The sequence below is a fragment of the Pseudonaja textilis genome, chromosome 2 (assembly GCF_049901715.1).
Source record: "Pseudonaja textilis isolate UNSWEBS1 chromosome 2, rPseTex1.2, whole genome shotgun sequence".
Classification (NCBI taxonomy): Eukaryota; Metazoa; Chordata; class Lepidosauria; order Squamata; family Elapidae; genus Pseudonaja; species Pseudonaja textilis.
This window is the reverse complement of record NC_141991.1, coordinates 200,287,539-200,312,943: the sequence shown is the minus strand read 5'-3', so window position 1 is coordinate 200,312,943 and position 25,405 is coordinate 200,287,539. Positions and strand designations below refer to the sequence as shown.

The 25,405-nt window shown below is 36.9% G+C and overlaps 1 protein-coding gene across 2 annotated transcripts in view; it reads left to right on the top strand.

Moving 5' to 3' along the window:
• Positions 1–25,405, top strand: part of LOC113438506 (solute carrier family 71 member 2-like) — a 127,359-nt gene that overhangs the window by 78,384 nt on the left and 23,570 nt on the right. Inside the window, exons 1-6 of one of the 2 annotated variants that reach the window (XM_026703918.2) lie at positions 6,353–6,850; positions 9,071–9,163; positions 10,755–10,817; positions 18,333–18,460; positions 18,735–18,849; positions 23,793–24,011. In XM_026703918.2, the coding sequence (XP_026559703.1) occupies positions 6,641–6,850; positions 9,071–9,163; positions 10,755–10,817; positions 18,333–18,460; positions 18,735–18,849; positions 23,793–24,011 (828 nt within the window). In that variant the 5' untranslated portion in view covers positions 6,353–6,640. Of the gene's footprint in view, positions 1–6,352; positions 6,851–9,070; positions 9,164–10,754; positions 10,818–18,332; positions 18,461–18,734; positions 18,850–23,792; positions 24,012–25,405 lie in introns of those variants that run through there. The other variant, XM_026703920.2, reaches the window with a different exon arrangement.

The following is a 25,405-nucleotide window of genomic DNA, read 5'->3' as shown; positions in this document are numbered from 1 at the left end:
AAGTAAGATACCTATGTGTGAAATTACTTAGAAATTGAATTAAGGATGGAAATCATGTTTGGCACTCAAACTAACATAAAGACCCTGGGTTGATTATGTTCCCAGCAATTGGCATTACAATAAACAGAAACACTTAAGCATATTGCTTTTAGAGCTGCATTAGTACAAGCATCTGATGCTAGCAGCAATGATACACCAGCAATGAAACATGCATCATGGCCTAACAGTACAAATGCTACCCTTAGTGCCAGCATGCAATACGAGGAGGTCATGTTTAACAAGAAGAACATAACATTAAGAGATGTTAAAATGGAGAGAGTGAGAGCAGATTGTTCTAATAAGTTTTCTCACCAGGCACCGATTCCAATATCTCTATACATCTACATGGTTTGGGGAAAAAAAACCCAATGTCTTTATGTCAGACTATAATACCAAAATAATAAATATTATGGATGGATGTCAATCTCTTGTATGAAATGACACTAAAAGAAGGTGGCAAAAGTCCTAGTAAATGATATGGACTCTTCCTCATTTGTCATTAATCACATGGCCATGCCCCAGCAACCCCCACTGCATTCATGTCTTGCCTGCATATGAGGCGGCTTAAATATCTAGATTCTAGAATATAAACTGAGAGCAAACCTTACTCCTTACTAGTACTGACTGATGATGTTACCTTGTTTGGGTAATGAAACATCTGCAAGAAAACAACAAAGTTCAGAGAGCATCAAGGACCCGTCAGCTTAAACTTCTTACTGCTTCGGTTATGTTGTGGTGTTTTCTGTCTTACCATGTTTGCTGTGAACAGTTTCAGGGAATGTGATCTACTTAGCTCTTATTGGCCACTTCTATTTATTGTGAGAACACTCCATTCCCTGTGGTTCTTGAGATTTTCCTTCCAGAGTTTGGGTTGGATTGTAAGGCAGATTCCTGGTTCCTGGATATGCATCTGTCTGATGGTGCTTTCAATAGTGCTTGTCAGCAATTACACAGCCTCCTTATAAATATAGGGTTAGAGATCTTCTAAAAAAGCATTGGACTTGTTTTTAAAGACTAATGTTTCTAAAAGAGTGCTGGCCTTGCCTTATACAAGCTGAGTTCACAGGGAAATGAAGGCCAGGTTCTGCTGCTGCTGTGTTATTTGCATTAGAGGTTTTCTACAGTTTAGGCTGACCTTAGTTTTTTTTTCATTTTCAATATTTTAAAATTATTTCTGAGAGCCCATACAAAAATGCTATCGCTCTGGACAATGACCTAAGGCCAGGTTCACACAGCTGCAGTTTCCATGACTTTGTGCAGTGCTTCACAGCTATTTTCTTATTACTTTCCAAAGAATTAGCAATATTATGTCCCTCTCGGAGGGAGAGCGGGCATCACTGGGCCCACTCCATACCAGCTTTATTAGCAGTAGGTGCTATGGTGATGGCAATTGTTGCTACAAGTAAGCCACTCGGATTTGTGTAACTCAAGATGTCCACTCTAGTATTCAGGTTCTCTTAGGCTATTATCTAGCTACTTCTGGATGCTGCCAGACTTGAGATCAATTGCTTTTTCCTTAACCCCATTTGGGCTGGATGCAGCTTTCCTGTCAGCTGTGCTGTTTCTGAATTAAGCCCATTTTCAGAAAAGCATGATACAGAAATAGCTTGGATGACGGGTGCGAGACAAAAAGGACAATCTATATGGAAGAACAGGATTCTTTTCTGCTTCACCTTGCATCCTGCCACCTGTCTCAGTGAGATGGGTAATTTGGAAAAATGCTAAACCTGCCATGCAAGAATCTGTTTAAATTGACCGGATCTCATCCTGCTTCACATTAAGAACCATGATTAGTGGCTGTTTCCCCATTAGTAGATGAGAAATACAGAAACGGAATCCCTTTCCTGGCATCTGTGGGCTTCTTTCTTGTATGTAATCAAGTAAGCAAAGCACAGATTGCTGGAGTAAGTGGCAAAATAGGAATTGCCTGGAAATGGTGGGGTATGGACGGAAAGATGGTGGAATGAACAATTTATGCCCGTACATTTTTCTGCAGATTGAAGTGGTGGGCACCATTATAGTTGTAAGAGTCCTTAGTTAATTCTAACGAAACAGCAATGTTCAGATTAATTAATTAAAATATATATCTGCACAACTGAATACAATGAATTCATTTATATAGAACTAAAGATTTATTTATGCCAGTAAAGTAAATCTTGATGTAATCAAGACATTTCTATTCATAATAAAGTGTTGAATCTATTGCTAGGAAAATAGCTTTACGTTTTAATTTCACAAATGCTACAGAAATTGCTTTACTGTCTCTAAAGAAACAGCAGTATGATAGTGCTATGAATCCTAACCCTAACTGTTATTTCATTGATTGTTTAATAACAGAAATAGGCAGTTGTATTTGTTACATTAGTACACCAAATTACAATTGAAGTAGTTTTTATTATTAGCAAACCCAGACACCAAATGTATTATCAGTGCTGAATATTAAAGGGCTCTGTGTTTGACTGTCAGATGCTCTTTTAAACTTCAGCAGGTCAATGAAATTCAGATAATAATTTTGGAATCCAAATTCCTTCTTTACCACAACGTTAATGGCAATTTCGGACTACACAAGTAAAACAAATCAGTTAATACCATGACAGAATTGAAAATCAGTTAATGAATCAGTCTTGCCATTTTATGCTTTGAAAACAGATGTTGGGAAGCATCCAGCCTGGCAGGGAGGAAGGATGAGCTAGTCTAGAGCCACTGTGCAACTGCACAAGGGGTAGAACTGGCTTTCCCTGAATTCCTTGGAGCCTCATCTAATTGTTCCAAGAATAGGCTGCCAGACAAGAAAGTTTCCTGTATTGTAGGCAGAATGTAATAAAATACACTGCTCAAAAAAATAAAGGGAACACAAAAATAAGACATCCTAGATCTGAATGAATGAAATATTCTCATTAAATACTTTGTTCATTACATAGTTGAATGTGCTGACAACAAAATCACACAAAAATTATCAATGGAAATGAAATTTAGCAACCCATGGAGGTCTGGTTTTGGAGTTACACTCAAAATTAAAGTGAAAAAAAAAACACTACAGGATGATTCAACTTTGATGTAATGTCCTTAAAACAAGTCAAAATGAGGCTCAGTAGTGTGTATGGCCTCCATGTGCCTGTATGACCTCCCTACAATGCCTGGTCATGCTCCTGATGAGGTGGCAGATGGTCTCCTGACGGATCTCCTCCCACACCTGGACTAAAGCATTCCCCAACTCCTGGACAGTCTGTGGTGCAATGTGACGTTGGTGGATGGAGCAAGACATGATGTCCCAGATGTGCTCAATTGGATTCAGGTCTGGGGAATGGGTGGGCCAGTCCACAGCATCAGTGCCTTTGTCTTGCAGGAACTGCTGACACACTCCAGCCACATGAGGTCTAGCACTTTGTGCATTAGGAGGAACCCAGGGCCAACCACACCAGCATATGGTCTCACAAGGGGTATGAGGATCTCTTCTCAGTACCTAATGGCAGTCAGGCTATCTCTGGAGAGCACATGGAAGGCTGTGCGGTCCCCTAAAGAAATGCCACCCCACACCATTACTGACCCACTGCCAAACTGGTCATGCTGGAGTATGTTGCAGGCAGCAGAACGTTCTCTACAGTCTCTCCAGACCCTGTCACGTCTGTCACATGTACTCAATGTGAACCTGCTTTCATCTGTGAAGAGCACAGGGTGCCAGTGGTGAATTTGCCAATCTTGGTGTTCTCTGGCAAATGCCAAATGTCCTACACGGTGTTGGGCTGTAAGCACAACCCCCACCTGTGGACGTTGGGCCTTCATACCACCCTTATGGAGTCTGTTTCTGACTGTTTGAGAAGCCACATGCACATTTGTGGCCCGCTGGAGGTCATTTTGCAGGGCTCTGGCAGTGCTCCTCCTGTCCCTCCTTGTACAAAGGCGGAAGTAGCGGTCCTGATGCTGGGTTGTTGCCCTCCTACAGCCTCCTCCATGTCTCCTGATGTACTGGCTTGTCTCCTGGTAGTGCCTCCATGCTCTGGACAGTACGCTGACAGACACAGCAAACCTTCTTGCCACAGCTCGCATTGATGTGCCATCCTGGATGAACTGCACGACCTGAGCCACTTGTGTGGGTTGTAGACTCCGTCTCATGCTACCACTAGAGTGAAAGCACCGCCAGCATTCAAAGGTGATCAAACCATCAGCCAGAAAGCATAGGAACTGAGAAGTGGTCTGTGGTCACTACCTGCAGAACCACTCCTTTATTGGGGATGTCTTGCTAACTGCCTATGCTTTCCAACTGTTGTCTGTTCCATTTGCACAACAGCATGTGAAATTGATTGTCAATCAGTGTTGCTACCTAAGTGGACAGGTTGATTTCACAGAAGTGTGATTTCCTTGGAGTTACTTTCTGTTGTTTAAGTGTTCCCTTTATTTTGGGGGGCAGTGCAGTTAGTTTCAATTCTGTAAGTGTGAAACTCTGCAAGTCTGGTTGTTTATGCCTGAGAACAGTTCCTTCAAAATCATTTTTTTTAAAAAGAACAGCTTGTTTTGGGTTTGCTCTGCTGTTTGAATGTTTCTGAGGAACTCAGGCAGGGGAACTGCTAATAAAATTATCTTGAGAAATGAGAAAAAAATTTATAATCCGGAAATTGAGGATTGGATTAGTGGAATTTAATTTATCCATTTTTGAAAAGCAGTATTTCTACCAATCTCCCCCCTTCCCCCATGCACCATGGCTCATTTTGGCATAGATTTTATGATACTGTAACGTAACATAATAGTTTTACCCTTTTTAAAATTAAACCATGCTTATTATTTCATTAATATATATGATATGGTTACTTTTTTGGGTTTATTTTGTTTTTGGTATTTTTTGTCTGTTCTTTAACAGAGCAGCCCCCAACTTTTGGGGCACCAGGGACTGGTTCCAGGGAGAAAGGTTTTTCTGTGGACCCGACGGGGCATGGTTTTGGGTACTGCCTGCGTCTTATGGATGGGGCTTCACTTGTTTGAACCGGAGGCTGGGGACTCCTACTTTAACAAACCTGTAGTAACATGAACTTTATTTTTAAAAAAATAATACAATAAAATGCCCAGGCTTGGCCTCATTAACAGGAAAAAAGGTCATATATTGTTTTTTTGGCTTTTTACCATTCCTATTGAAAGAGATCAATGACTTTTGGACCTGATGATTTTATTGATCTGAATGATGCTAAATTGTATCATATAAACATTTATGATGCATTTCACTGTACAATTACTGATTTTGCATTCGTGATATTGAATGTTTACTGAAACTTAATCCCTACGACCTGCAGAAAGAGTTAAATAAGAACAAATATTATTTAGCAATGCTTGGATGTCACAATTCCAGGAAATCCAGGAAATAAAAAACCCCCACCTGTCTTCAGCAAATTCCTTCAATATTGTTGCTAAGAAAAATTTATGGATGCACCGTAAATTTCAAGGAGTGGAGAAAGACCTGGAGAAAATATTTAGCCACAGAGTTAAAAGGAATTCCTTGATTTACAGCCATTCATCTAGCAAACCTTGTTACAACATCAGTGAAAAAAGTGAGTTACAACTGGTTCTTTCTTGAACAATTGGACCAGTCCCATGACCACATAATCTAAATTTGGATGCTTGGCAACATCATGTATTTACAATGGTTGCAGCATCCCCAATGGGCTATTGCTATATAGCCAATGGGAAAAGCTGAATTTGCTTAATAACTACATGATTCACTTAACTGCAGTGTTTCACTTAACCACCATGGCAGAAAAGGTTATAAATCAGGCATGACTTGTTTAACAACCGACTTGCTTAGCAATCGAAATTCTGTCCAACTATGGTTGTGAATTGAGGTCTTACCTGTACCCATAATTAAACTTCAGTATAGCTAAAATGTAATGTGATATTGAAACATCTTGTGCCTTACTTCCAATACTTAGTGTGCAACAATTATCCTTGGCATGTCTTATGTAATAAAAAAATAGTATCGCTTTAATAATTTTACACAGCGCCCCTTACACACTTGTAATTCAATAAAAACAATAAAAAGCAAAGCCAACCATGAAAATACTTAAAATATTTTAAAATAAAAATACACCGGCTACACACAAATGGGGACGAAGAGACATTTGTCAACTCCACAGCCTCTTTTTCACATATCTAGGAAGCAAAAATCGGTGAAGCACCTAATTGCGGTCTGAAACTAAGCAAGCAAAAAAACCCGCCGCGCTCACGCGACACCCGCCCATCCGGGAGAGAAAGCGCCGCCCACTTTGCCTATTACGGTATATGATTAGCGGCTCCACGGTGCGGAAGCCCCGCCTTCTCTGTATGTGACGTCTTTTCCGGTGGGTGTGTGTATGTGTAGCCTTCGGCAGCCGTGTCCCCCGTAATCCCGGGAGGGCGCTTTAGTGAGAGGGGAGGGGCTCTGCCGCCGAAAGTTGCCGCGGCGCCCTGAGCTTCTCCTTCTCTTCTCCCGCTGTGGGTTTTTTTTCCCCGCTCCCTCCTCCCTCCCCCGAGTCGCCCGGCCCTTGAGACGGTGGCAGCGGATGAAGGAGCCGGCGGGAGGCCGCCCGGAGCCCCTGCTTCGCCGCCGCTTTCTTCGCCTAGGCAAGATGGGAGCGAAATGAGCCCCGAGCCGAAGCCGCCGCCGCCGTCGTCTCCTCTTCCTCCAACCCCGGGCGGCCGGGAAGCGGAGGTGGTGGCCTTGACAGTGGCGGCGGTGGTGGAGAGCGAAGCAGCGACGTGCGGAGCGAGCGGCGGCGGTGGCAGAAAGCGCGGCAGCCGAATCATGCTGGTGAGGAGAATCGGGTTCAAGCCGGGCGGAGGCGCCTCGGTGAGTACCTGCGAAGAGGCAACCCCCCCCCATCTTCCCTGCCTCCCTCCTTTCCCTTCTGGAGGCTTCCGCCCGCCGAGGCTCCGGGGAACTCTGGCCGTCATAAGAGGGATGCTCGTCCTCCTGATGGGGAATGCGGGGTGGGGGGCGCAGGTGTCGGCTGGGTTCAGCGTTGAAAAGCTGCATCCTGCAGCCGGGAGGAGGCACCGCTGCGCCGTCTGCTCTTCCTCTGCTTCTGGGCCTGCTTGCCTTTGGGAAGGGTTGCAAGGGCGAGAAAGAGTTTTTCCCTCCCTTGGAAAGCCGTAGGTGGTGCTGAGTGGGTGACCGGTTGGTTGCAAGACCGCTGCTGCTGCTGCGCTTGGGGTTCTCGTACCTGAGGCCATCCCTTGTAATTCAGGAGATCTTGCAGGAATCGCTTTCGGTTTCGAAAGGTTCGCTTTCACTTTTAGGAAGCTTGAGCAGACAGACCATCATGCAATTTTTGTTTAAATGGCGTCTAGAATGAAGTGCGTGCCTTTGGGGGATACTAAGTGTATTAGAAATGTTGATTAGCACACCAAGGGTGGGTGGATGGATAAGATAACTTGTCATTTTTTTTTTTTTGCTGCGAGCACAGGTTCCCCATTAAAAATGATATTCTGTTGGCTGCTCTCAAGAGGGTGTATATCTACCCAAGCACATACACAACACACACATGCTATATACATATACATCTATACAATATACTTGTTTTCTTAAGTTTTCGTGGGTACTTACAATACACACACACACACACATACATAATACACATACATAATACACACACACATACCAACACCCCCTCACCACACACACGTATGTATGTATCACTATTTATTTTGAATACTTAGTGGAAAGAGGTGAGTGCTGATAGCATGCCAGGGAGGGAGGGAGTCCTCTAATGGCATTGGATGGAGTGAGTGAGAACCATCAATTCATTTTTCTTCAAATAAGCACATAGATTTTCTCCATGACAATCTATCCCTACCTAACCTGGCCTTTTCAGGTCCTCCAAAGATGCATCCATCACAGTTGTAACAGTCTATCCCTTGTCGCTGGTCATCCTGTTCTCTTTTTTCCCACCTTTCCCATCATTGGAGCCTTTTCCAGAGAGCTGGGTCAGGCCTCAGATACTTACATAATTTGCAATTTTCATCATAAAATAGTTCCATGGTAGGATCCAACACTCTCCAAAGGGAAATCTCTGTGTATGTTTCTGCCACTTCTCTAAGTGCAACCCTTTTTATTACATCACTGATCAGATTGCAACAATCAACTATATGTTTGAGTTGAATTTTCTTCTTATATGAATGGAAATCCAGATAAAAGAGAGGTCTATAAACTCTTGCTAGTTTTACTTTCTAAAATGCTGTGGTTGGTACACATGAAGAAAATGAATTGAAAAATAAGAATTGTACTCAGAGAATACGAGTAATTACCTTACCATAAAACAAGATCTTGGAGCAATTTATACAATATATTAGTGAATTAGGCAAAGATGAAAGCATCTTGTGTTTGTTAATAAGATCTTGGTTACAGGATGGACTCTCAGTATTTTAAAAATGGCACAGTAGGTCTAGTGTAATTTACATTAACAAAAATTGTTAATTTTTATAAACTTCGGATGCATTAGATACAAAACCTTGAATAGTTAATTAAGGAGCAGTAATTTTCACTTCTCATGCATCCTTAGTAACTGTTCTAGAGAATCCCTCAAGTGCATAGTGGATAGTTTTAATTCTTATAGATATTTGTTACATTTTGATTCTATATTTGTTGTATATATCAATGTTTTTGATTTTGTAAGTATTATTTGGTTGTTAGCTGATAGTGTGAAGTGTGAAGAAAAACATTTTATTTCTTATGTAAAATCTATTCAAATATGTTATGTTTTTTGAATTGTCATTAAATGGGGAAAGGGATTTTACAGGCAGATGCAAACATAGGATGCTATCTTCATAAAGCAAAATTGGGGCACTTTTGTCATCCCTGTCATCCCTAAATGGCTATCTTGGAAGGGTTACAACAAGGCATCTACCGAATCAGGGTACCCTTTGCTCCATACAATGACATATATAATTCCCACAAATCTTACTGTAAAAAAACAGTTTTTGTCTCTTCTAATATATAAATCATTGTTATAGAAAGAGATCCCTAAGGTCTATATGCTATTAATACTGTTTTTTTTCTTTTTATTAACAGCAAGGTATTGGCCGACCAAGTGTGTACCATGCTGTTATTGTGATCTTCCTTGAATTTTTTGCTTGGGGGCTTCTCACAACACCCATGCTCACAGTAAGTTTTCAGATCTCATCAACTGCGGCCTCATTGGCGTTTTTCTTGTGGAAGGAACCATTCTGTTCTCTACTTGTCCAATGAAAAGCTTTTTCCCAAAACTGTTTTGTGGCTAACGGACTTTCAACAAATAGGGTTTCAAAGATTATGAGCCACATTGTGGATTTCAAGAGAGGTGGGAAATCTTCGTAGGTTTCTGAAAGAACCCAGAAACTTATCAGGAATCTAGAACACATCCAGGAATTAGATTATTCCAAACTAACATCAGTTGTGCTTACCTTGTCACCCAACACAGAGAAAACATAGATTTCTTGAAAGCAGGAATTTTCTTAATTAAAATATGAGCTTTGTGCCATTAGATAAAATTAAAATACCAGTTTTGTACCATTAGATATGGGACATGATATCTGCATGATAGATGAGAACTTCCAAGGCAGTTCTCATATACTCCTAGCTGCTATTTAACTCTGTATGTGAATGTTGCTAGTGTCGCATTGCTTAGAGCAAAGAACACACTCATAATTGTTTACTTCCTTTGGGCAATACATTTTTTTGGTCATTGCTATAAACTTTCTATTTCTAGTTACCAACAAATTGTGTTCTTATTTGCTGAGATACTGCGATACTTAAAATATAGGAGTGATAGGGCTTTAATTACAATTTATGAAAGACAATTTAACACTGTTCTTTTCAAAATCCATCCAGTCCATGGGTATCAATTCTCTGTAGGTATCTTTAGGAGGTCAGCTGAGTTTTGGGAATGGTTTGTCAGCTTGCGCGTAAGATATTCTATGTATTGAACATTTTAATTTCTTTTCCTGTGCTGCTTGGAACTAGTGCTTTCAATATACATAATACAAATTCTACATTTTTTGTCCTTTCACACAGTCAAAATAGCTGTGTATCTGTTATAAGGAGATTGTGGGAGAGATGTAGATATATATCATACTGATATTCAATAGCTTTTGATACATTTGTACAATGTATTAATAAGCTTATTTTATTTTGACAACAAATCAGTTCTTTTAGTGTTTCAAATTACCACAATCACATTTCATGCAGCTAGAAATGTTCTTGCATATAATTATCATTTTGTTTTATTATGCGGATAATATATAACCTTTATATTGCAGTTGTTTAAATGTTAATAAAGTTTTAGCAACTAGTGAAGATACCCTTCTTTTGGTCTGGGATATTTCATTTTGATGAGGCATATGGCCATAATTATTTCTTTAATGGAGGTAGTGATAACTTAATCTAAATTCCAGTTTGTTCCTAGATTTGTGTTCAGTGAAGTTTACCACAGGAGGAAAGGATATAGGTGGCTAATTTCTTTAATCCTCGATTCATATTATTGTTCCCAATAGCTTCTCTGTATTCTGAAGGAGTAGACTAGTAATGATGAGGACTTTAAAAAGAAATGCTACTCAAGAAAAATTGCTGTATTCCCCTCCTATACCTTTTGTGTTCTTGTTAGATTGCAGTTCCCTTCATGAATGTTCTCATGAAGGAGCCTTTACTTTTGAAGTTATTAAAGATGCATTTACTTAATTTGAGAAGTTAGTTTTGAAATAAAGTGTTTCTCTTATAGGTCTTACATAAAACATTTCCACAGCATACATTTCTAATGAATGGCCTCATTCAAGGAGTTAAGGTAAGAATGTTTTAAGTATTATCACTCTTACTGATTAACAGAATAACAATTCTAAATTGGAAATATTACATGATTTATAGTAATAAAAACAGCATCAAGGCAAGTATTGGCATTAACACTTTTTTTAAAGGTAGTTATGTAATTAAAGTTGTGGAATATTCTTAAGTATATGTAAAACCAGTTCAATTCAGCAGGCCTTAATTTTCAATGGATAAAGCTACACTGATATTTAGTAAATTAAAAACATGAAGCAATAAAATATCAAAATGAAACTAGCAGCATATCAGTTTGATAAATAATCTGGCCTCAGCAAATGGTTTATATGAAATAAGGACAGTGTTTAAACCAGTTTTTGCATTTGTAAATTGTAGCTTGAAAGTGTCAGATATAGAAGAGCACACATAGAATAGACAAAGGCATGCACTAATATTAGCTCAAAAAAGATTGTAATCAACAGTATAATATTTGCACAACAACATTAACAACTATATGCTCCTTTGGCATTTGCCTTCATAAATACCTGCCTGTAAAAAGCACAATCTAAAACAGGAATCTTCAACCCATGGTCCATAGACCAGCCTTCAGTTTGTTAGGACTCGGTCTATGCAAGTGAGCGAAGTTTTATCTGTGCATGATGGGATCTAGATAATGCACAAAATCACCCCTTCTCGGTATGTGGAAAAATTGTTTTCCACAAAACCAGATCCTCGTACTAAAAAAGTTGGGGACTGCTGATCTAGAACATATTTTAATACTTGCAACATGACTGCTAACATTCCACAGGGCAATAATCTACATGCTAATAAAACTCTTCTTCCCATAACCTTTAGCTGGGTGAAATGCTGCATCAAAGGGCAACAGCTTTCGAGCCAAGGTACTTCAAATGGACTAACTTACAGGGACCAAAATCCATGATCTATGACTGGCCTAGGGCATTGAAATTTGGCAAATTCTATAAAAAGTCATAAAATTATCATAAAATAGTTTATGACATAATACAAAGTGTCATAAAATATTCCCCATGCTGGTGTTTGATTGTGCTATACAGTTCAACATGAGCTACTTTTAAGGCAGATACACCTCTGAATATTTTCTACTGAAGGCACTGCATTAGAATTTCTGTCATTGTTGAAGGCATTGAATCTGGTAAGAAAATATTTTTGAAAAAATGACCCAATGGGTCATGGGTTGACTAGTTTGTGTACAAATGTAGCATTATGTCTGATCTAGAAGAATCAATGATTGGGCCTTCCGGTTTGCCAGGCTTCGGCGGCGATTCGCAACTATGCACGATCCCTGTTGCGCTAGCCGTCTTGGTGCCTCCGATCCTGATGGGTCTGGAGGATAAGGCTGCCCTGTAGAGGCAGCCGAAGATAGGGAGGATCTGGGAGGGGGTTAGGGGGTGTCGCAGACCCCCGCCTCACCCAGCTTAACCTCCTTTTCTCAAGGCGGTGGAGCGGCGGTCAGCAATGGCCACCACAAAGAAGCCGGCAGCTGGAAAACGTGCTGGAGGAAGAAGGAGAAAAAAGAATCAGAAGTGAAAGTGTTGGCTGAGCCGGGAAAATAACAACCTTTAAAACCCTGGAATGGAATTGCTTGAATTGGCTGAAAGATACATTGTATCTCTAAGAAGAAAAAAGCGGCGGAGAAAGCTGTCAAGGGAACACTTTTTTTATTCACTCTCCCAACCCCATAGAAATAGCAGACGGAGACTTGGAAAATATATTTGGGCACCGAAGGTAATTCAACTTGAAAGTTATGAGATAAAGGATTTTTGGACTTTGGATTTAACAACTTCAGAAATTGGAAAACCCGTATTTGAGGTATGGCTTTCTGAGCGTTTAAAGGGAAATTGCTGTTGTAAGTGGGGGGAGGGGAAAAAAATTTTTTTGGAGCAGAGCTTGAAAAAGGAGGAGACTGCCTAGAACTTTAAAGAAAGATATACTTTAATGGGAACTTTTTGATCAATCAGTAACCCCAGAAAGAGAAATAGAAGAAGGAAAAAAAAGTATTAAAAGAAATAGTTTATTTGGATCTTTTAGTGACTTTGGAATTTTTTGGAATTATTCTTGATTAAAAACACTTGGGCGGTTGTTTTTGAAGAAGTTTTTCTCTTCATGATGGCATTGCTTCTGGATGAACTAAAAATTCAATATAAAAAATATAAAAAAGAAGAGCAAGATGGAAAAGATACTTTGGGCACTCTTTTTCAATTTCTAGAAATGGCGGTATGCACTTATGAAAAACTGACTACGCAGCAGGATGACTAGAATAAAGAAGAAGAAGAAGCCATCTTGGATGAACAATGGTTTTTTTTGGGGGGTGGGGAGGAGGAAGAGGAAAAGAAAAAGGGGATTTTAAGGTTTGAGAAAACAATCCAAAAAGAGAAAAATGAGATGAAAGGTGGATACAAGGTTAGAAAACAACAAAAAGGGGATAAGCAGAAGAAGAAAAGGGAGGAGGAGAGACAATGGGGTAAAAAAGGCAAGGAGAAAAATAAACAAGAGAGAAAGGAGGGGATGAAAAGCCTTAATGGTGGGAAGCAAGACTTAAAGAAACAAAATCTATTTAGAGACAATGGGTAAATTTAAATGAAAAAGGGATTCTGGAAGATACATAAGAGTGTGTTTTTGTATGTGTATTTAGAGTAAAATGTGTATTAATATATATGATTAGCTTTTTAATGGTATCTATGGTGGGTTATATGCTTTTATTTTGTAATTGTAGTGTACTTGTTTTTCTTATAAAATTTATTGTGTAATTTTAGAATGTACTAATCAGAATCCCAATATAATGTAAGTGTTATATTAAGCATTATTAAGTTAGGGGAAAGAGTCAAAGGCGTTACTCCAATCAGTGTACAGGAGAAGTATATTTAAAGATAAAAGATGGATGGATAACTGGAAAAGAACAGACAAAGAATGATAAGTATTATGAATTGTATTGAGATAAGATAAATAAAATAAAACTAAGAAAGATAAAAGAGGGAAGAAGCTATATAGAAAATTGAAAATGGTAATAAGATATGGAATGATATATAAAGTAAATATGATTTTTGAATTTGCGTCTGTGCGAAGAGTTTTAACCCGGGATCAAGCAGCTTTCAGAAATGATGTTTTTTATGTTTGATGTCTTGTATGTTTGTGTATTGTTTTTTGAAAGGCAAAAAATTTTAATTAGTAAGAAATATAATCTGGATAATAGAATGAAAAGGAGAAATTGGGATAAGATATGAAGTTGAGCATATAACGTAAATATACATATTACAATTTGGAAATATTTTGTATGTCCTTCTGGTTTTTCTAGAAAGATCTTTTATGTTATTATGCCTTGATTGTCTGTGTGTTCTGTAAAGTTAATAAAATTTGCTTTAAAAAAAAAAAGAATCAATGGTTGGGATCATATGCTTGGAAAACTGCTGACTTTTTCTTTTTCTTCATTCCCTCTCCAATCTTAATAGCAGCAGAGTTGGAACCAGATCATGTTGCACTATTGGCTAGGCCAGAAACATTTGGATTGGAAGTTGATTATTGTATTTTGAAAAATATTTTACCAATCATGCAATTGGAAAAACTGAAGTGTTTGAAGCAACATTGCTCAAAATGATCTGGTTTTATTCTGAGAAAAGCGAACACATTTTCACCCTCAGAGCAAATATGTAGATAGTCCTCATTTAGTGACCACACTTGGGACTGGTTACCCTGTTGCTAAACGATGGGATTGCTAAGAGAAATATCATGTAACATGATGGACTTACAATGTGACTTTCCATTTCATCATTAAGTGGGTCACCACGGTTGCTATGTAAAACATATGACCACAACTTGCAGTTTTACTTCTGCGTTCTCTGTTACTTGTTGCAAGATGGTTGGGGAGCACATAGATGATGATTTTGTATCCGCTGGATGGTGCAACAGGTTTGCTGGTTTCAAATTGCTCAAATGACAATCTTATGATTGCAAGATGCTGCCAAAGTCATAAATGCAAAAATTAATCACAAATGTCTTTTTTTTTTACACAGTAACTTTGAACATTCTCTAAATGAGGCATTTGATAAGCGAGGACTTACCTGTTCAAATCTTTTTGTAGATATCTTTTTGTTTCAGACTGCTTGACTTGAGATACTTGGAGCTTAAAAGAAGGATTCTGTAGTTTGTGAAAAAAATAATGACTTTGGGAAAACTGAGGGTTAGGATTCATTTCACTGACTAATTTGGATATGTGTAATCCATTGGAGGCATACCAAATGACTTGGAGAATGGTTCTGTAGATAGCAGAATAAAAGGGAATCAAGAACAGCCTTGTTACCAATTGCAGTGGTTCACTTAACTGTGGCAAGAAAAGTTGTAAAATGGGGCAAAACTCACTTAACAAATGTTTCATTTAGCACAGAAATTTTGGGCTCAATTGTGGTCGTAAGTTGAGGATTACTTGTATTAACTTTCATAATGTTGTGTTTTATCAGGGAATATTTTTAAATAATTGCAGAAAATGTCAGTATTTTGAAAATCCATGATGGCTTGACAGGAAAATGAATTTTTACATTGAAAGTGCAAAAAAGGAAAACAATGTATGTTTAATACCTCTGCATCTCTTTTAAGGAAATCATGTGAAAAGGTCGCTTTCTTGACAATTCTCTGATTAATGTCATTTGTATATTGAGGAAAATCTACTTTGTAAATGAGACTTTCCAAATATTAATGCAATTATTTGTACACTATTTAAACCCTACTGCCATCAGTAGTCATTTTCAATTTACTGCCTACTTGTAGACTCTCAATTTTATTAAACAAGCATGTGTTCCAAAATAGATGCACCAGTAGTCCAAATAGATATGTATATGGCTTAGCATTTGTTTGAAATGCTCAAAAGTGATAAATATCAAAGCAAAGAAAGAAAATATATGCTGTTACTGAGTGAACACTTAAGGCAGGGAGGGAGAGAGAGGGGAGGGGGGAGGGAGAGAGTAGAAATGAGCTAGCCCAGTGGAATTTTTTTTTTCAAATACAGTACATTTTCAATATTGTGTTCCAGTATTAAAAATCTGATCAGTATCAGAAACTGTTGAAATATAGGTGAAATAATTCAAAATCTTTAGAATATGGCACAAGTTTTATAATTCTATAGATACTGGCTAATATTTGTTTTATCTACCAGTCTAACTTTTATATTTTAGTCTTCCTTTACTTCAAAGTGGATTGTAGATTATCAAACATTCATGACTCAAGGTATCATGGGCTGCAATATTACAGCTAATTTACAGTTTAAAAGGATATGTAAGAATGGCATATATTGAAAGATCAAGCAGACCATTCTGTTTCTGTGGCACTTTCATTAAATTGTTCAGGTGGAGAATAGCTATGCCTGCTTTTTATTGAAGTACTTTTACACCTAAGGAAGATTTTCTGTGCTCACATGAAGCAATTCATCAATTAAGTTATTCCTTGGAGACCTTTTTATCCAGGTGTTGTGACCTTCATCAGCTGTGCCTGATTTAAGGAACTCTAAGCAGAATTAACTACCTTTTATGCATGGGACCAAGCCCATCCAGTTTGTTCTTTTTTTAAAAAAATAACTATTAAAGATTATGATACAATAATGGAAAATAATGTAAACTAAAAGAAAAATAGAAAAGCATAGTTATTGGCAGTGCTTTTCACAGCACTGTCTTCAGTTCAGCATTCTTCTACAAGTCTACAAGTCCCCCAGTTCTTTTTTTTAAGCAATAATATCATAAATTTTAGGGAAAAATATTACCCTTCTCAAATTAACTTTTTCATTGAGTTTTAGTAAAAGGTTTGTGAAGGTTGCTTTTGACTAAATTTAACCTCTTGTTTGTTGTGCTTTATGTCATCTGTCAATATGTGTATATATGAATGATCTGAATATTATATGCAATACTGGCTGCAGAAAAGCCAGGCAAATTTGATCTTAGAATCATAATATTGGAACAGGGCATTTAAACTATTAAGTTCAATGTTCAATTGAACATACTATCAAGAATAACCTATCACCATGTTGGATAGTGAGTTCCATTGTCCAAATGCTCTTATGCTGCCTTGTTCTCTCTCCCTTCCTCCTCCTCCCTCTTCCTCCTCCTCCTCCTCCTCTTCACATTCAGTTGTAATCTCTTTGATAGCTTAAGTGCCTGATTCTGTGGCATGCACAGAATGAGAGAGGATAGGCTTTGACCTGTGTGGCATTCATTCAAAACATATCTACCCAAAGTAGCCTGTTTGTCAAATGCTTTGCTTGAAGTAATTTACAAAATCCCTGAAATCAAAGAAGTTGATAAGATTTATTCATAACCTATCTCTGCTGCCTTCTAATAATTTGTAAAACTAATATCACAATAAAAACAGGAGAACTTTTATGTGTCCATTTTATGTGTATAAGTGTCCATCCTACTTTAAAAATTCAAAGAAATTAACCTGGCTGTTAAAAACATTTGGGAAAAAGCAAGTAGAGGAACAAGTAAAGACAAGTAAATCACTGTTAGTGATGTCTACTCACACTGTTCAACAAAAAGATATAAGTGGTGGTTTTGGATTTTTGAGAGACATGAAGTCATAATAGAATTTAATTACTGGTTTCTTTGTAAAGCCTTCCTTTTTAAACCTGATTTGCCTTTGCTTTTATTAGCTATAGTATTTGAGGCTGCAGTCCTTTGATCAAACATTCCTTCAGCTGCATTTGTTGTAAATATATACAGCAAATAAAAAGGTTTAAATGAAGTCTTCACTGGAAATTTGGTTAGCAGTCAATAATTTGAATGCTTTTCAAAAATTCCTAAAGAGGTTGAAGCTTTCATATAATAAAAATATATTTTTGTTAAAAACAAATGTGCATTCCATGAAGTAATCACAGTCAATCCATGTTAACATTTAAAACTATAACATTTATTAATCTCAAACTATCGGCTGTACTTTATGACAATATATCTAGTTTTCTGGTAGCATAAAGGTGATATTGTGCTTATGTCCCAACTGTGGGCAATCAGCCACTATAGAAACATAATCCTAGGCTAGTGAGATGTTTGGTTTTATACTACATAACATATTCTTAACTTCTTATTTTGCTTTGATCTACCCTTTGAAATGACTTTGTGCTTCTAGCAATCTGTAGGCATTGTGTCCTTTTGTATATTATAATATCTATCTGATGGAAACTTCATTCTTCGTTTTATTGAGATGGACGCTCAAATGTATTACAATGAACAATTCACCCATTTGTTTAGTAACTTTCACTTTTGCCATTGCCATGGAAACAATCTTCCCTTGTAGCTTAAGAGTTTTATTGGATTTCAAAAGTATGACATTCATGTTTGGGACTTATGCAGCTTTGCTGGCCTGCTCCGTGTGTGTGTGTGTGTGTGTGTGTTTAAAAATGGTTTATTCCTATAACTGTTGTTATTTCAAAATTATGTTTTATCAACAAGTGCTTTCCAAAATATAACAGTTTATAGTCGCTATGTTACTAGAAACAACATTAAAATAATTAACATTTTGTTCTTAGGGTTTTTTATCCTTCATGAGTGCTCCACTGATAGGTGCTTTGTCTGATGTCTGGGGAAGAAAATATTTCCTCCTTATTACAGTTTTCTTCACTTGTGTCCCTATTCCATTAATGAAAATAAGTCCATGGTAAGTGTGGTATAAATAACTCTGGTTATTTGGGGAGGGGGAGCTTGGGGGAGAGGGGACCATATTAAGAGATCTACTAAACTTTCTTGCTTTTGTGTCGAAGTGAGTCAGTGTAAGTCTTTTAAGCTAGTGCACTCTAAGTACACTTGACAAAGGAGTCACTGAACATAGATGGGATATAAAATTGACAAATAACTTAAAAGTTTGCTTTGCTTGCTTATATTTACAGTTTTTTATGTAGCTACAATTCATAAATGTGGTTCTGATTTTGCAGGTGGTATTTTGCAATGATTTCTGTATCTGGGATTTTTGCTGTTACATTCTCTGTCATATTTGCATATGTAGCTGATATAACTCAAGAACATGAGAGAAGCACTGCTTACGGACTGGTAAGAATGTTTCTTAATAATTCTTTGACACAAGGTGTACGTTGGTTTGTTGGGTATCATGTTAGCATTCACTAATAATTTCTGATTTTTTAAAAATGTGATATTGCTTAAAAATAAAAATTGAATCTGTGTTTTTAGAAATTATAGTAGCTCTATTCCTATACATGATGCCTAATGGAGAACACACAAAAAAAGGATCTTGTATATAGCATCCTCAAGTAATAAGCACGTCCCTTAAATAGGGAGAAGGTTTGTGAGCCCCATGAGGTAGACCAATCTAAGAATTCACTTCTGATACAATTCTTTTCTTCATCTTAATAGTTTATAAAGAGTTAATAATCTCTCCTGGTCAACTAATTACACATCCTTTAAAGACAGTTTTTCCTATCTTGGATCCTTCACGAGTGAAGAAATGCTAGGATGATCATTGTTTCAGAACTAATCCCTAGTAGAATTTTTATATAAAATACTGACTCTTAACTGGCCATTTTGAGGAAACTTGTCTTTATTTTATTGGTAATAGTGGAAACCGTTCGTTTTAATCTTTTGCAAATGTTAGCATAAAATGTATTAAAATGCTTTTCTTTGACACAGTGGAATACTTTTTAATATAGATGTTGGTTGAAGTAAGTGAACATAGCAGGATTCAATTTATGGTGTGTGTGGGAGTAGCTGTGTTAGTTGGATACAGCAGAAGCAACAGAGCATTGTTTGGTAGTTAAATAACTGACTATTAAATGAAGCACTGTAATTTTGTGAATTTATGTCATACATGTATTAAGCGGTGTCTTCTGATAAGAGGGAGAGAAATATAATCATGTAAGTAGAGAGTGAACAGGGAGGTCAGGAATTATTGAAGTGCAGATGGTGAAGATTGTCTTGATTACTTCCTAATAATGATCATTTTCAAAATGGTGGAATGAAACAGGCATTTTTAAATTAGTGTGTTGTAACACATGGATTATGGTAAGAAATGTTCATCTTTGTTTAAGATGAGAAATCAAGGGCTTTTATGATATTTTAGTTACATCATGGTAGAGCCAATCTTAATTTTTTTCTGCATTGGAGATCATCTTACAGTGAATCCTAAAGTATCCTGCAGAATTAAAAATTTTCCAATCAAAGATAGAAAGTTGCCTCTAATGATGTGGTATCTGTTCTTTTGCATAGGACCTAAGTATAATGAGATATTGGGTTACAAATTTTCGGCATGTATTCTTTGGGAGATAAAGAGATACATGTATACAATGAATGAAATGGGTTATATAAAAGATATCCAAGAAGAGATTCAAAATAGTTTTGATAGCTAGGCATGCTGCAGGGCTTTTGCTAAATTTTAGACAGTTACTTATTTAGTTAAGCAAATAAATACCTAGAACTCAAAAGACCTGTGAAAAGGGAATACAGTTCAAGATGAGCTGTAGATAATTGTTGATTTCAGGGGGTGCAACTAAAGCTCTAGATGAGAACAAGTGGTTTTTGATTTTCTTTTACCTGTGTAGCAGTTTTTAATATACAAGGCACTTCATTTGTATGTTTCTATGTGAATTTGCCCATATGTGAAATTTTATTGGAATTTATGTGAAATTTCATTGGAATTACAGTAACTGAATTCTTGATAGAATTTGGGGAGGGTATCTAGATAGCCATAGGTTTTAAATCCACCCTTTCTCTTTTCTTATAAAGTATTTATAGTAAGTCCCAAAGGGACTTATGCTTTTTCAAGAGGCAACTGGATTTTCTGGTTTTTCTTTGAAGATGTTTCACTTCTCATTCAAGAAGCTTCTTCAGCTCTGATTGGATGGTGGGGAATGGAAGGATCACTATCCAGTTAGAGCTGAAGAAGCTTCTTGGATGAGAAGCGAAACAACTTCAATGAAAAACCAGAAAGTCCAGTTGCCTCTTGAAAAGGCACCTGTGGGACAACCATGACCTGGTTGACTGAGAATCTCCATACTATAGATATTTATAGTATTTTGTAATAGAGGTAGTCCTTGTTCAGCAACCACTCATGTAGCTACTGTTTGAAGTTAATGTGTTGAATGAGGGACTTTTGACTGTACCATGTAGTTGCGGCCGTTGCAGTGTGATCATGATTTGGGAGCTTAGTTTTTGGCTAGCAATTTGTAGTGGTTGGAGCATCCTATGGTCATATGATCACCATTTGTGACCTTTGCTGCTAGCTTCCAACAAGCAGAGGCAATAGGGAAGCTGGCAGGAGGTTGCAAATGGTGATCACATGACCATGGGATAGTGTGACCACAGTGGGATTCACCTAACCATGGCAACAAAAACTGCTGCAACTTCTGTAGTCACGTGACATCATGCTTATAACCATGTGGCTTAAGAACAGAGTTGCTGATCACAATCACCACAGTTAAGTAAGGACTACTGTATGTATAAATATTTACTATAAATATTTACTATTTCTAACTCAGCATTCACACCAAAGCCACAATTTGTGGATCTATTTAAAAAAAATGATTTCAGCAAAACAGTGCTATATGAAGAAGACTCAGTTATCAGGAAATGGTATCATGCTCTTAATGCCTTGAACTTTTGTTGTTGTGTCATTAATTTGTGAATACTTTAGCAATCCCTTAGTAAAATGAGATATCAGAATTAAATATCAGAAAAACATTTTGCTAAAAAATATATCTAAGCTTCTGAGATGGTGATAAAAGAGGATTCCTGTTTTTAAAAAACTTTGTGTTACTATTGATTAGATTTCAATCATTAGATGGGATCCAAAAGTAGAATATTTCATGAAACATCGATAAAACATCCTTTGTCCAAAGCAAATAATTAAAAATTCAAGTACTTAGTTTAAAATTGGAGCAACAGTTAATTCTAATGACTCACAAGCAATTTTCCTACGGTTGATTGGTTGAGAAAACAGTTTTGAACATAACTTAATTCAAAGCTATATAGGCTTTTTAGGTTAAAACCAGCACTCTAAATGTATCCAGAATCATTACTCGGTTGCTGCAGATTCTGTAACACAAATGTAATGTGCATGTGTGCCTAACACCAGGTAGGAGACAGATTACTGCATTTTTCTCCAGCTGCAGTTTTTGCATGATCTTCAAAGGTAGCTGTCAAAATTTTAGGGAAAAACCCCTCCCAAAGTGATCCAGCCATTCATAACTCACTTGGTTCTCTGCATGAGCAAAGAGGGAGATATGAATCCAGATCACAAGTGCTCTAATGGTAAGCCATCTTACCTATTTCACCTGAATCCACATCCAAAAAAAGGGATATTACTACTACTACATTCCTGCCGGGAGCACCTAGGCACTTCCAGGTTGAAAGGATTGAACAGTGATATCACCCTTGCCCAATTGGGGGCGCCTTTCATGTCCCCCATTAAAAAAAAGGAAAATGTTTAAAAAACAGCTTTTTAATTTTGGCAACAATATTTGATTTGAAGATAAAAATAGAAGATAACTTAGGTTTTTGGCCATCTAAAAAGTAGAAGTTGTTATAAGGTTCAGCAATATAAAAAGTAGAAGTTGTTATAAGATTCAGCAATATAATTGCAATATTGTGATAGGATTGGAAAATATATTAAAGAAATGGAAAATTGATTGAATTGTTCCAGCCAAAAGAATCACATGACAGACTAATGAAAAAGAGGATTTAAGTAAATGAAAGGCCATAGAAGAAACATTGCAGTTGAGAAATTATGACTCTTTGTAATATTAGTATGAGCATTTCTGAAATAATAATTCCAATTATTGATATTGCAATACTGTTTGCAATACCTATATTAATATTGAATGCAATGAGATAAATGTAACCTCAAAATAAAAATCATCATAATCACAACTGTGATAATAATAATGAAATTCAAATAATTGTTAGTGATTTTTAATACTGAAAAATTATGACGCTGTTGAGATTGGGAGGAATTTTATTTTCCACGTACTGTTTTTTAACATTGATGCTGCTTCTCGATTAAAAGAAAATTTAAGTTCACACTAAATAAGGAAATGTTACAGCATAAAAACCACTCCTTACCACACTAACAAATAAGCTTTAACTACAGCCATAAAACAACAAGAAAGCCACATTTCAAATTATTGATAGTAAAAGAAAAATCTTAAATGTCTTCAGAATTCTGTAGGTAGAATTCTGTGTCTTGTGAGTTGTTTGTACTCTGTAAGAGAAGAGGGAGACAGAAAAATATGCATGCTTACTTTAAAGTGACATATCATGACTTCGTTAAACTTGCATCATAAATCCATTTCCTGGAAAAGAGTGTTTAGTATTGCTATTTATATCTCTACAGTATAAGTTATTCTGGTAAATGTTTATTAATGCTGCTGAGGATATTTCATAAATCATGTTGCCCCCTCCCCATTTTTCCCCATGTTTGTACCAAATGAGATGCTAACTAAGAAAGCATGTTGACCTGTGATTAGATCATTGGGCATTAATAGTTGACAATGACAAGGATGATGATTTTGCAGCTCAACTTGATCATCAGCATGCTGGTCGGAAGCAAAACAGGGCAATTTACAAATTTAGTGTAATGAGATTTCTCTACAACCTAATGAATTCTTCGCGTAGCCTGTAGAAGAAATCTGGTACTTGCAAATCCCTTCTCCCAAAGCAGGTGGGTAGGCTGAATTTTTGCAGAAATGTACCTACAGCCTCTTATTCATTTTGCTAATATCAAAAAATATTCAGTGAAATGACTCATAAAATAATTACAAAGTTTAAACTAAATCAGCCTTAAAATTAAGAAATATAAGGAAAGCTTGATGAATTAGAAGGGATATTACCTTAAGAAAAAGTCACTTTTTCTTTTCTATGATGTATACCTATGTCTAGGTCAAAACATCTCTATTTCGTTAGTGTTTGAAATTAACTTTTAATTGTGTTAGTTTTTCTTCTATCAAAGTATTGTCTTTTATATATTTTTTTCTCCTTATATCTAGGTATCTGCTACATTTGCAGCAAGTTTAGTCACTAGTCCTGCTATTGGAGCACATCTGTCTAATTTGTACGGTGATAACTTGGTGGTGTTAGTTGCTACAGTGGTGGCTGTTGTAGATATCTGTTTCATACTACTAGCTGTACCAGAATCTCTACCTGAAAAAATGAGACCACCTTCATGGGGAGCTCTTATATCATGGGAACAAGCAGATCCCTTTGCAGTAAGTTGCCAGTTATCTTTTTTCTGCTTTATGATACAGGATGCCACTTTTCTGTTTGTGAAAGAAAATGCATTTTGAATGGATTGATTAAAATGAAATTCTGTCAAACAGGCATGCAGCTATTTTTTAACCATGTTGTTTCTACATGTAACTTTCTAATTATGTATAAAAATAACTTGCCTATAGAATCTTTACAATATTTAACATACCTGTCTGTTTAACATTATGACAGGCAAGCAGGAACGTAGATAATTCTTTATTAGATAAGTCAGTGTGGAATTGAAAGGTAACAAACAACATATGACACCTCAGCCCTTGTATGTTTTTCTGTTATTTCATTTATCCTGACTTCAGATCATGGTCCTTTTTAAATATGGTATTATGAAATGAAAATAAAAGCAACATATGCAGTTCCTGTGGTCTGGCTTCACTTAACTCTGAGGACAGGCAGATTGTTACTAACTGGAAGTTAGCTTCATTCCGTTTAGAAAGTAGAATCAAATTATTGGGTGAACAGTTTTTATTTTTGCCCAGAAAGTATACCATTAAGTGCCATCTTGATTAATTTGAACCAAAGTCAAGCTTTTGGTTACCATGAGCTACTGCCCAGATGAATTTAGGGAATCATCAATATTAAGAATATTTAATGCACTGTCACATTAATAATGCATTGAAGCAAACCATTACAAAATTATTCTACCTGAAAGGAGGAAAAGGGTGTGGGAGAGAACTGTTTACCAGATGTTCTGTCCTTTCCAATGTGATGGTGAGAGTTGTTAGTTTTTCCTATTTTAATTTTAATCCGAAGTGCCTCAGAATTTACATGACAACTCTATGAATGGTTATGCAGATTTTTGGAGCTGTGTCTCATTACTCTGCCAGCCAGTCCTTTTTCTCTTTATAAAGTTATGCCAACCTTACTACAGGTACTCCTCGACTTATGACCACAATTGAGTCCAAAATTTAGGTTGCTAAGTGAAAGATTTGTTAAGTAAATTTTGCCCCATTTTATGACTTTGCTTGCCACATTTATTAAGTGAATCACTGCATTGTTAACACAGTTGTTATGTGAATCTGGTTTCCCCATTGACTTTGCTTGTCAGAAGACTGCAAAAGGTTATCACATGACCTTGGATACTATAAACCTTATAAATGTGAGTCAGTTGCCAAGCATTCAGACATGCCCATGGGGATGCTGCAAAAGTCATAAATGTGCAAAATGGTTATAAGTCACTTTTTGATGCCATTGTAACTTTCAACGGTCAGTAAATGACCTGTTGTAAGTCGAGGACTACTTGAATAGCCATGTTGTAGTCTGGGTCTATAGGATTAATTAAATATGAGTAAAAAGCTTAAACTTACTCAAACTAGAGAGGCAGATCTATTTTATTTTG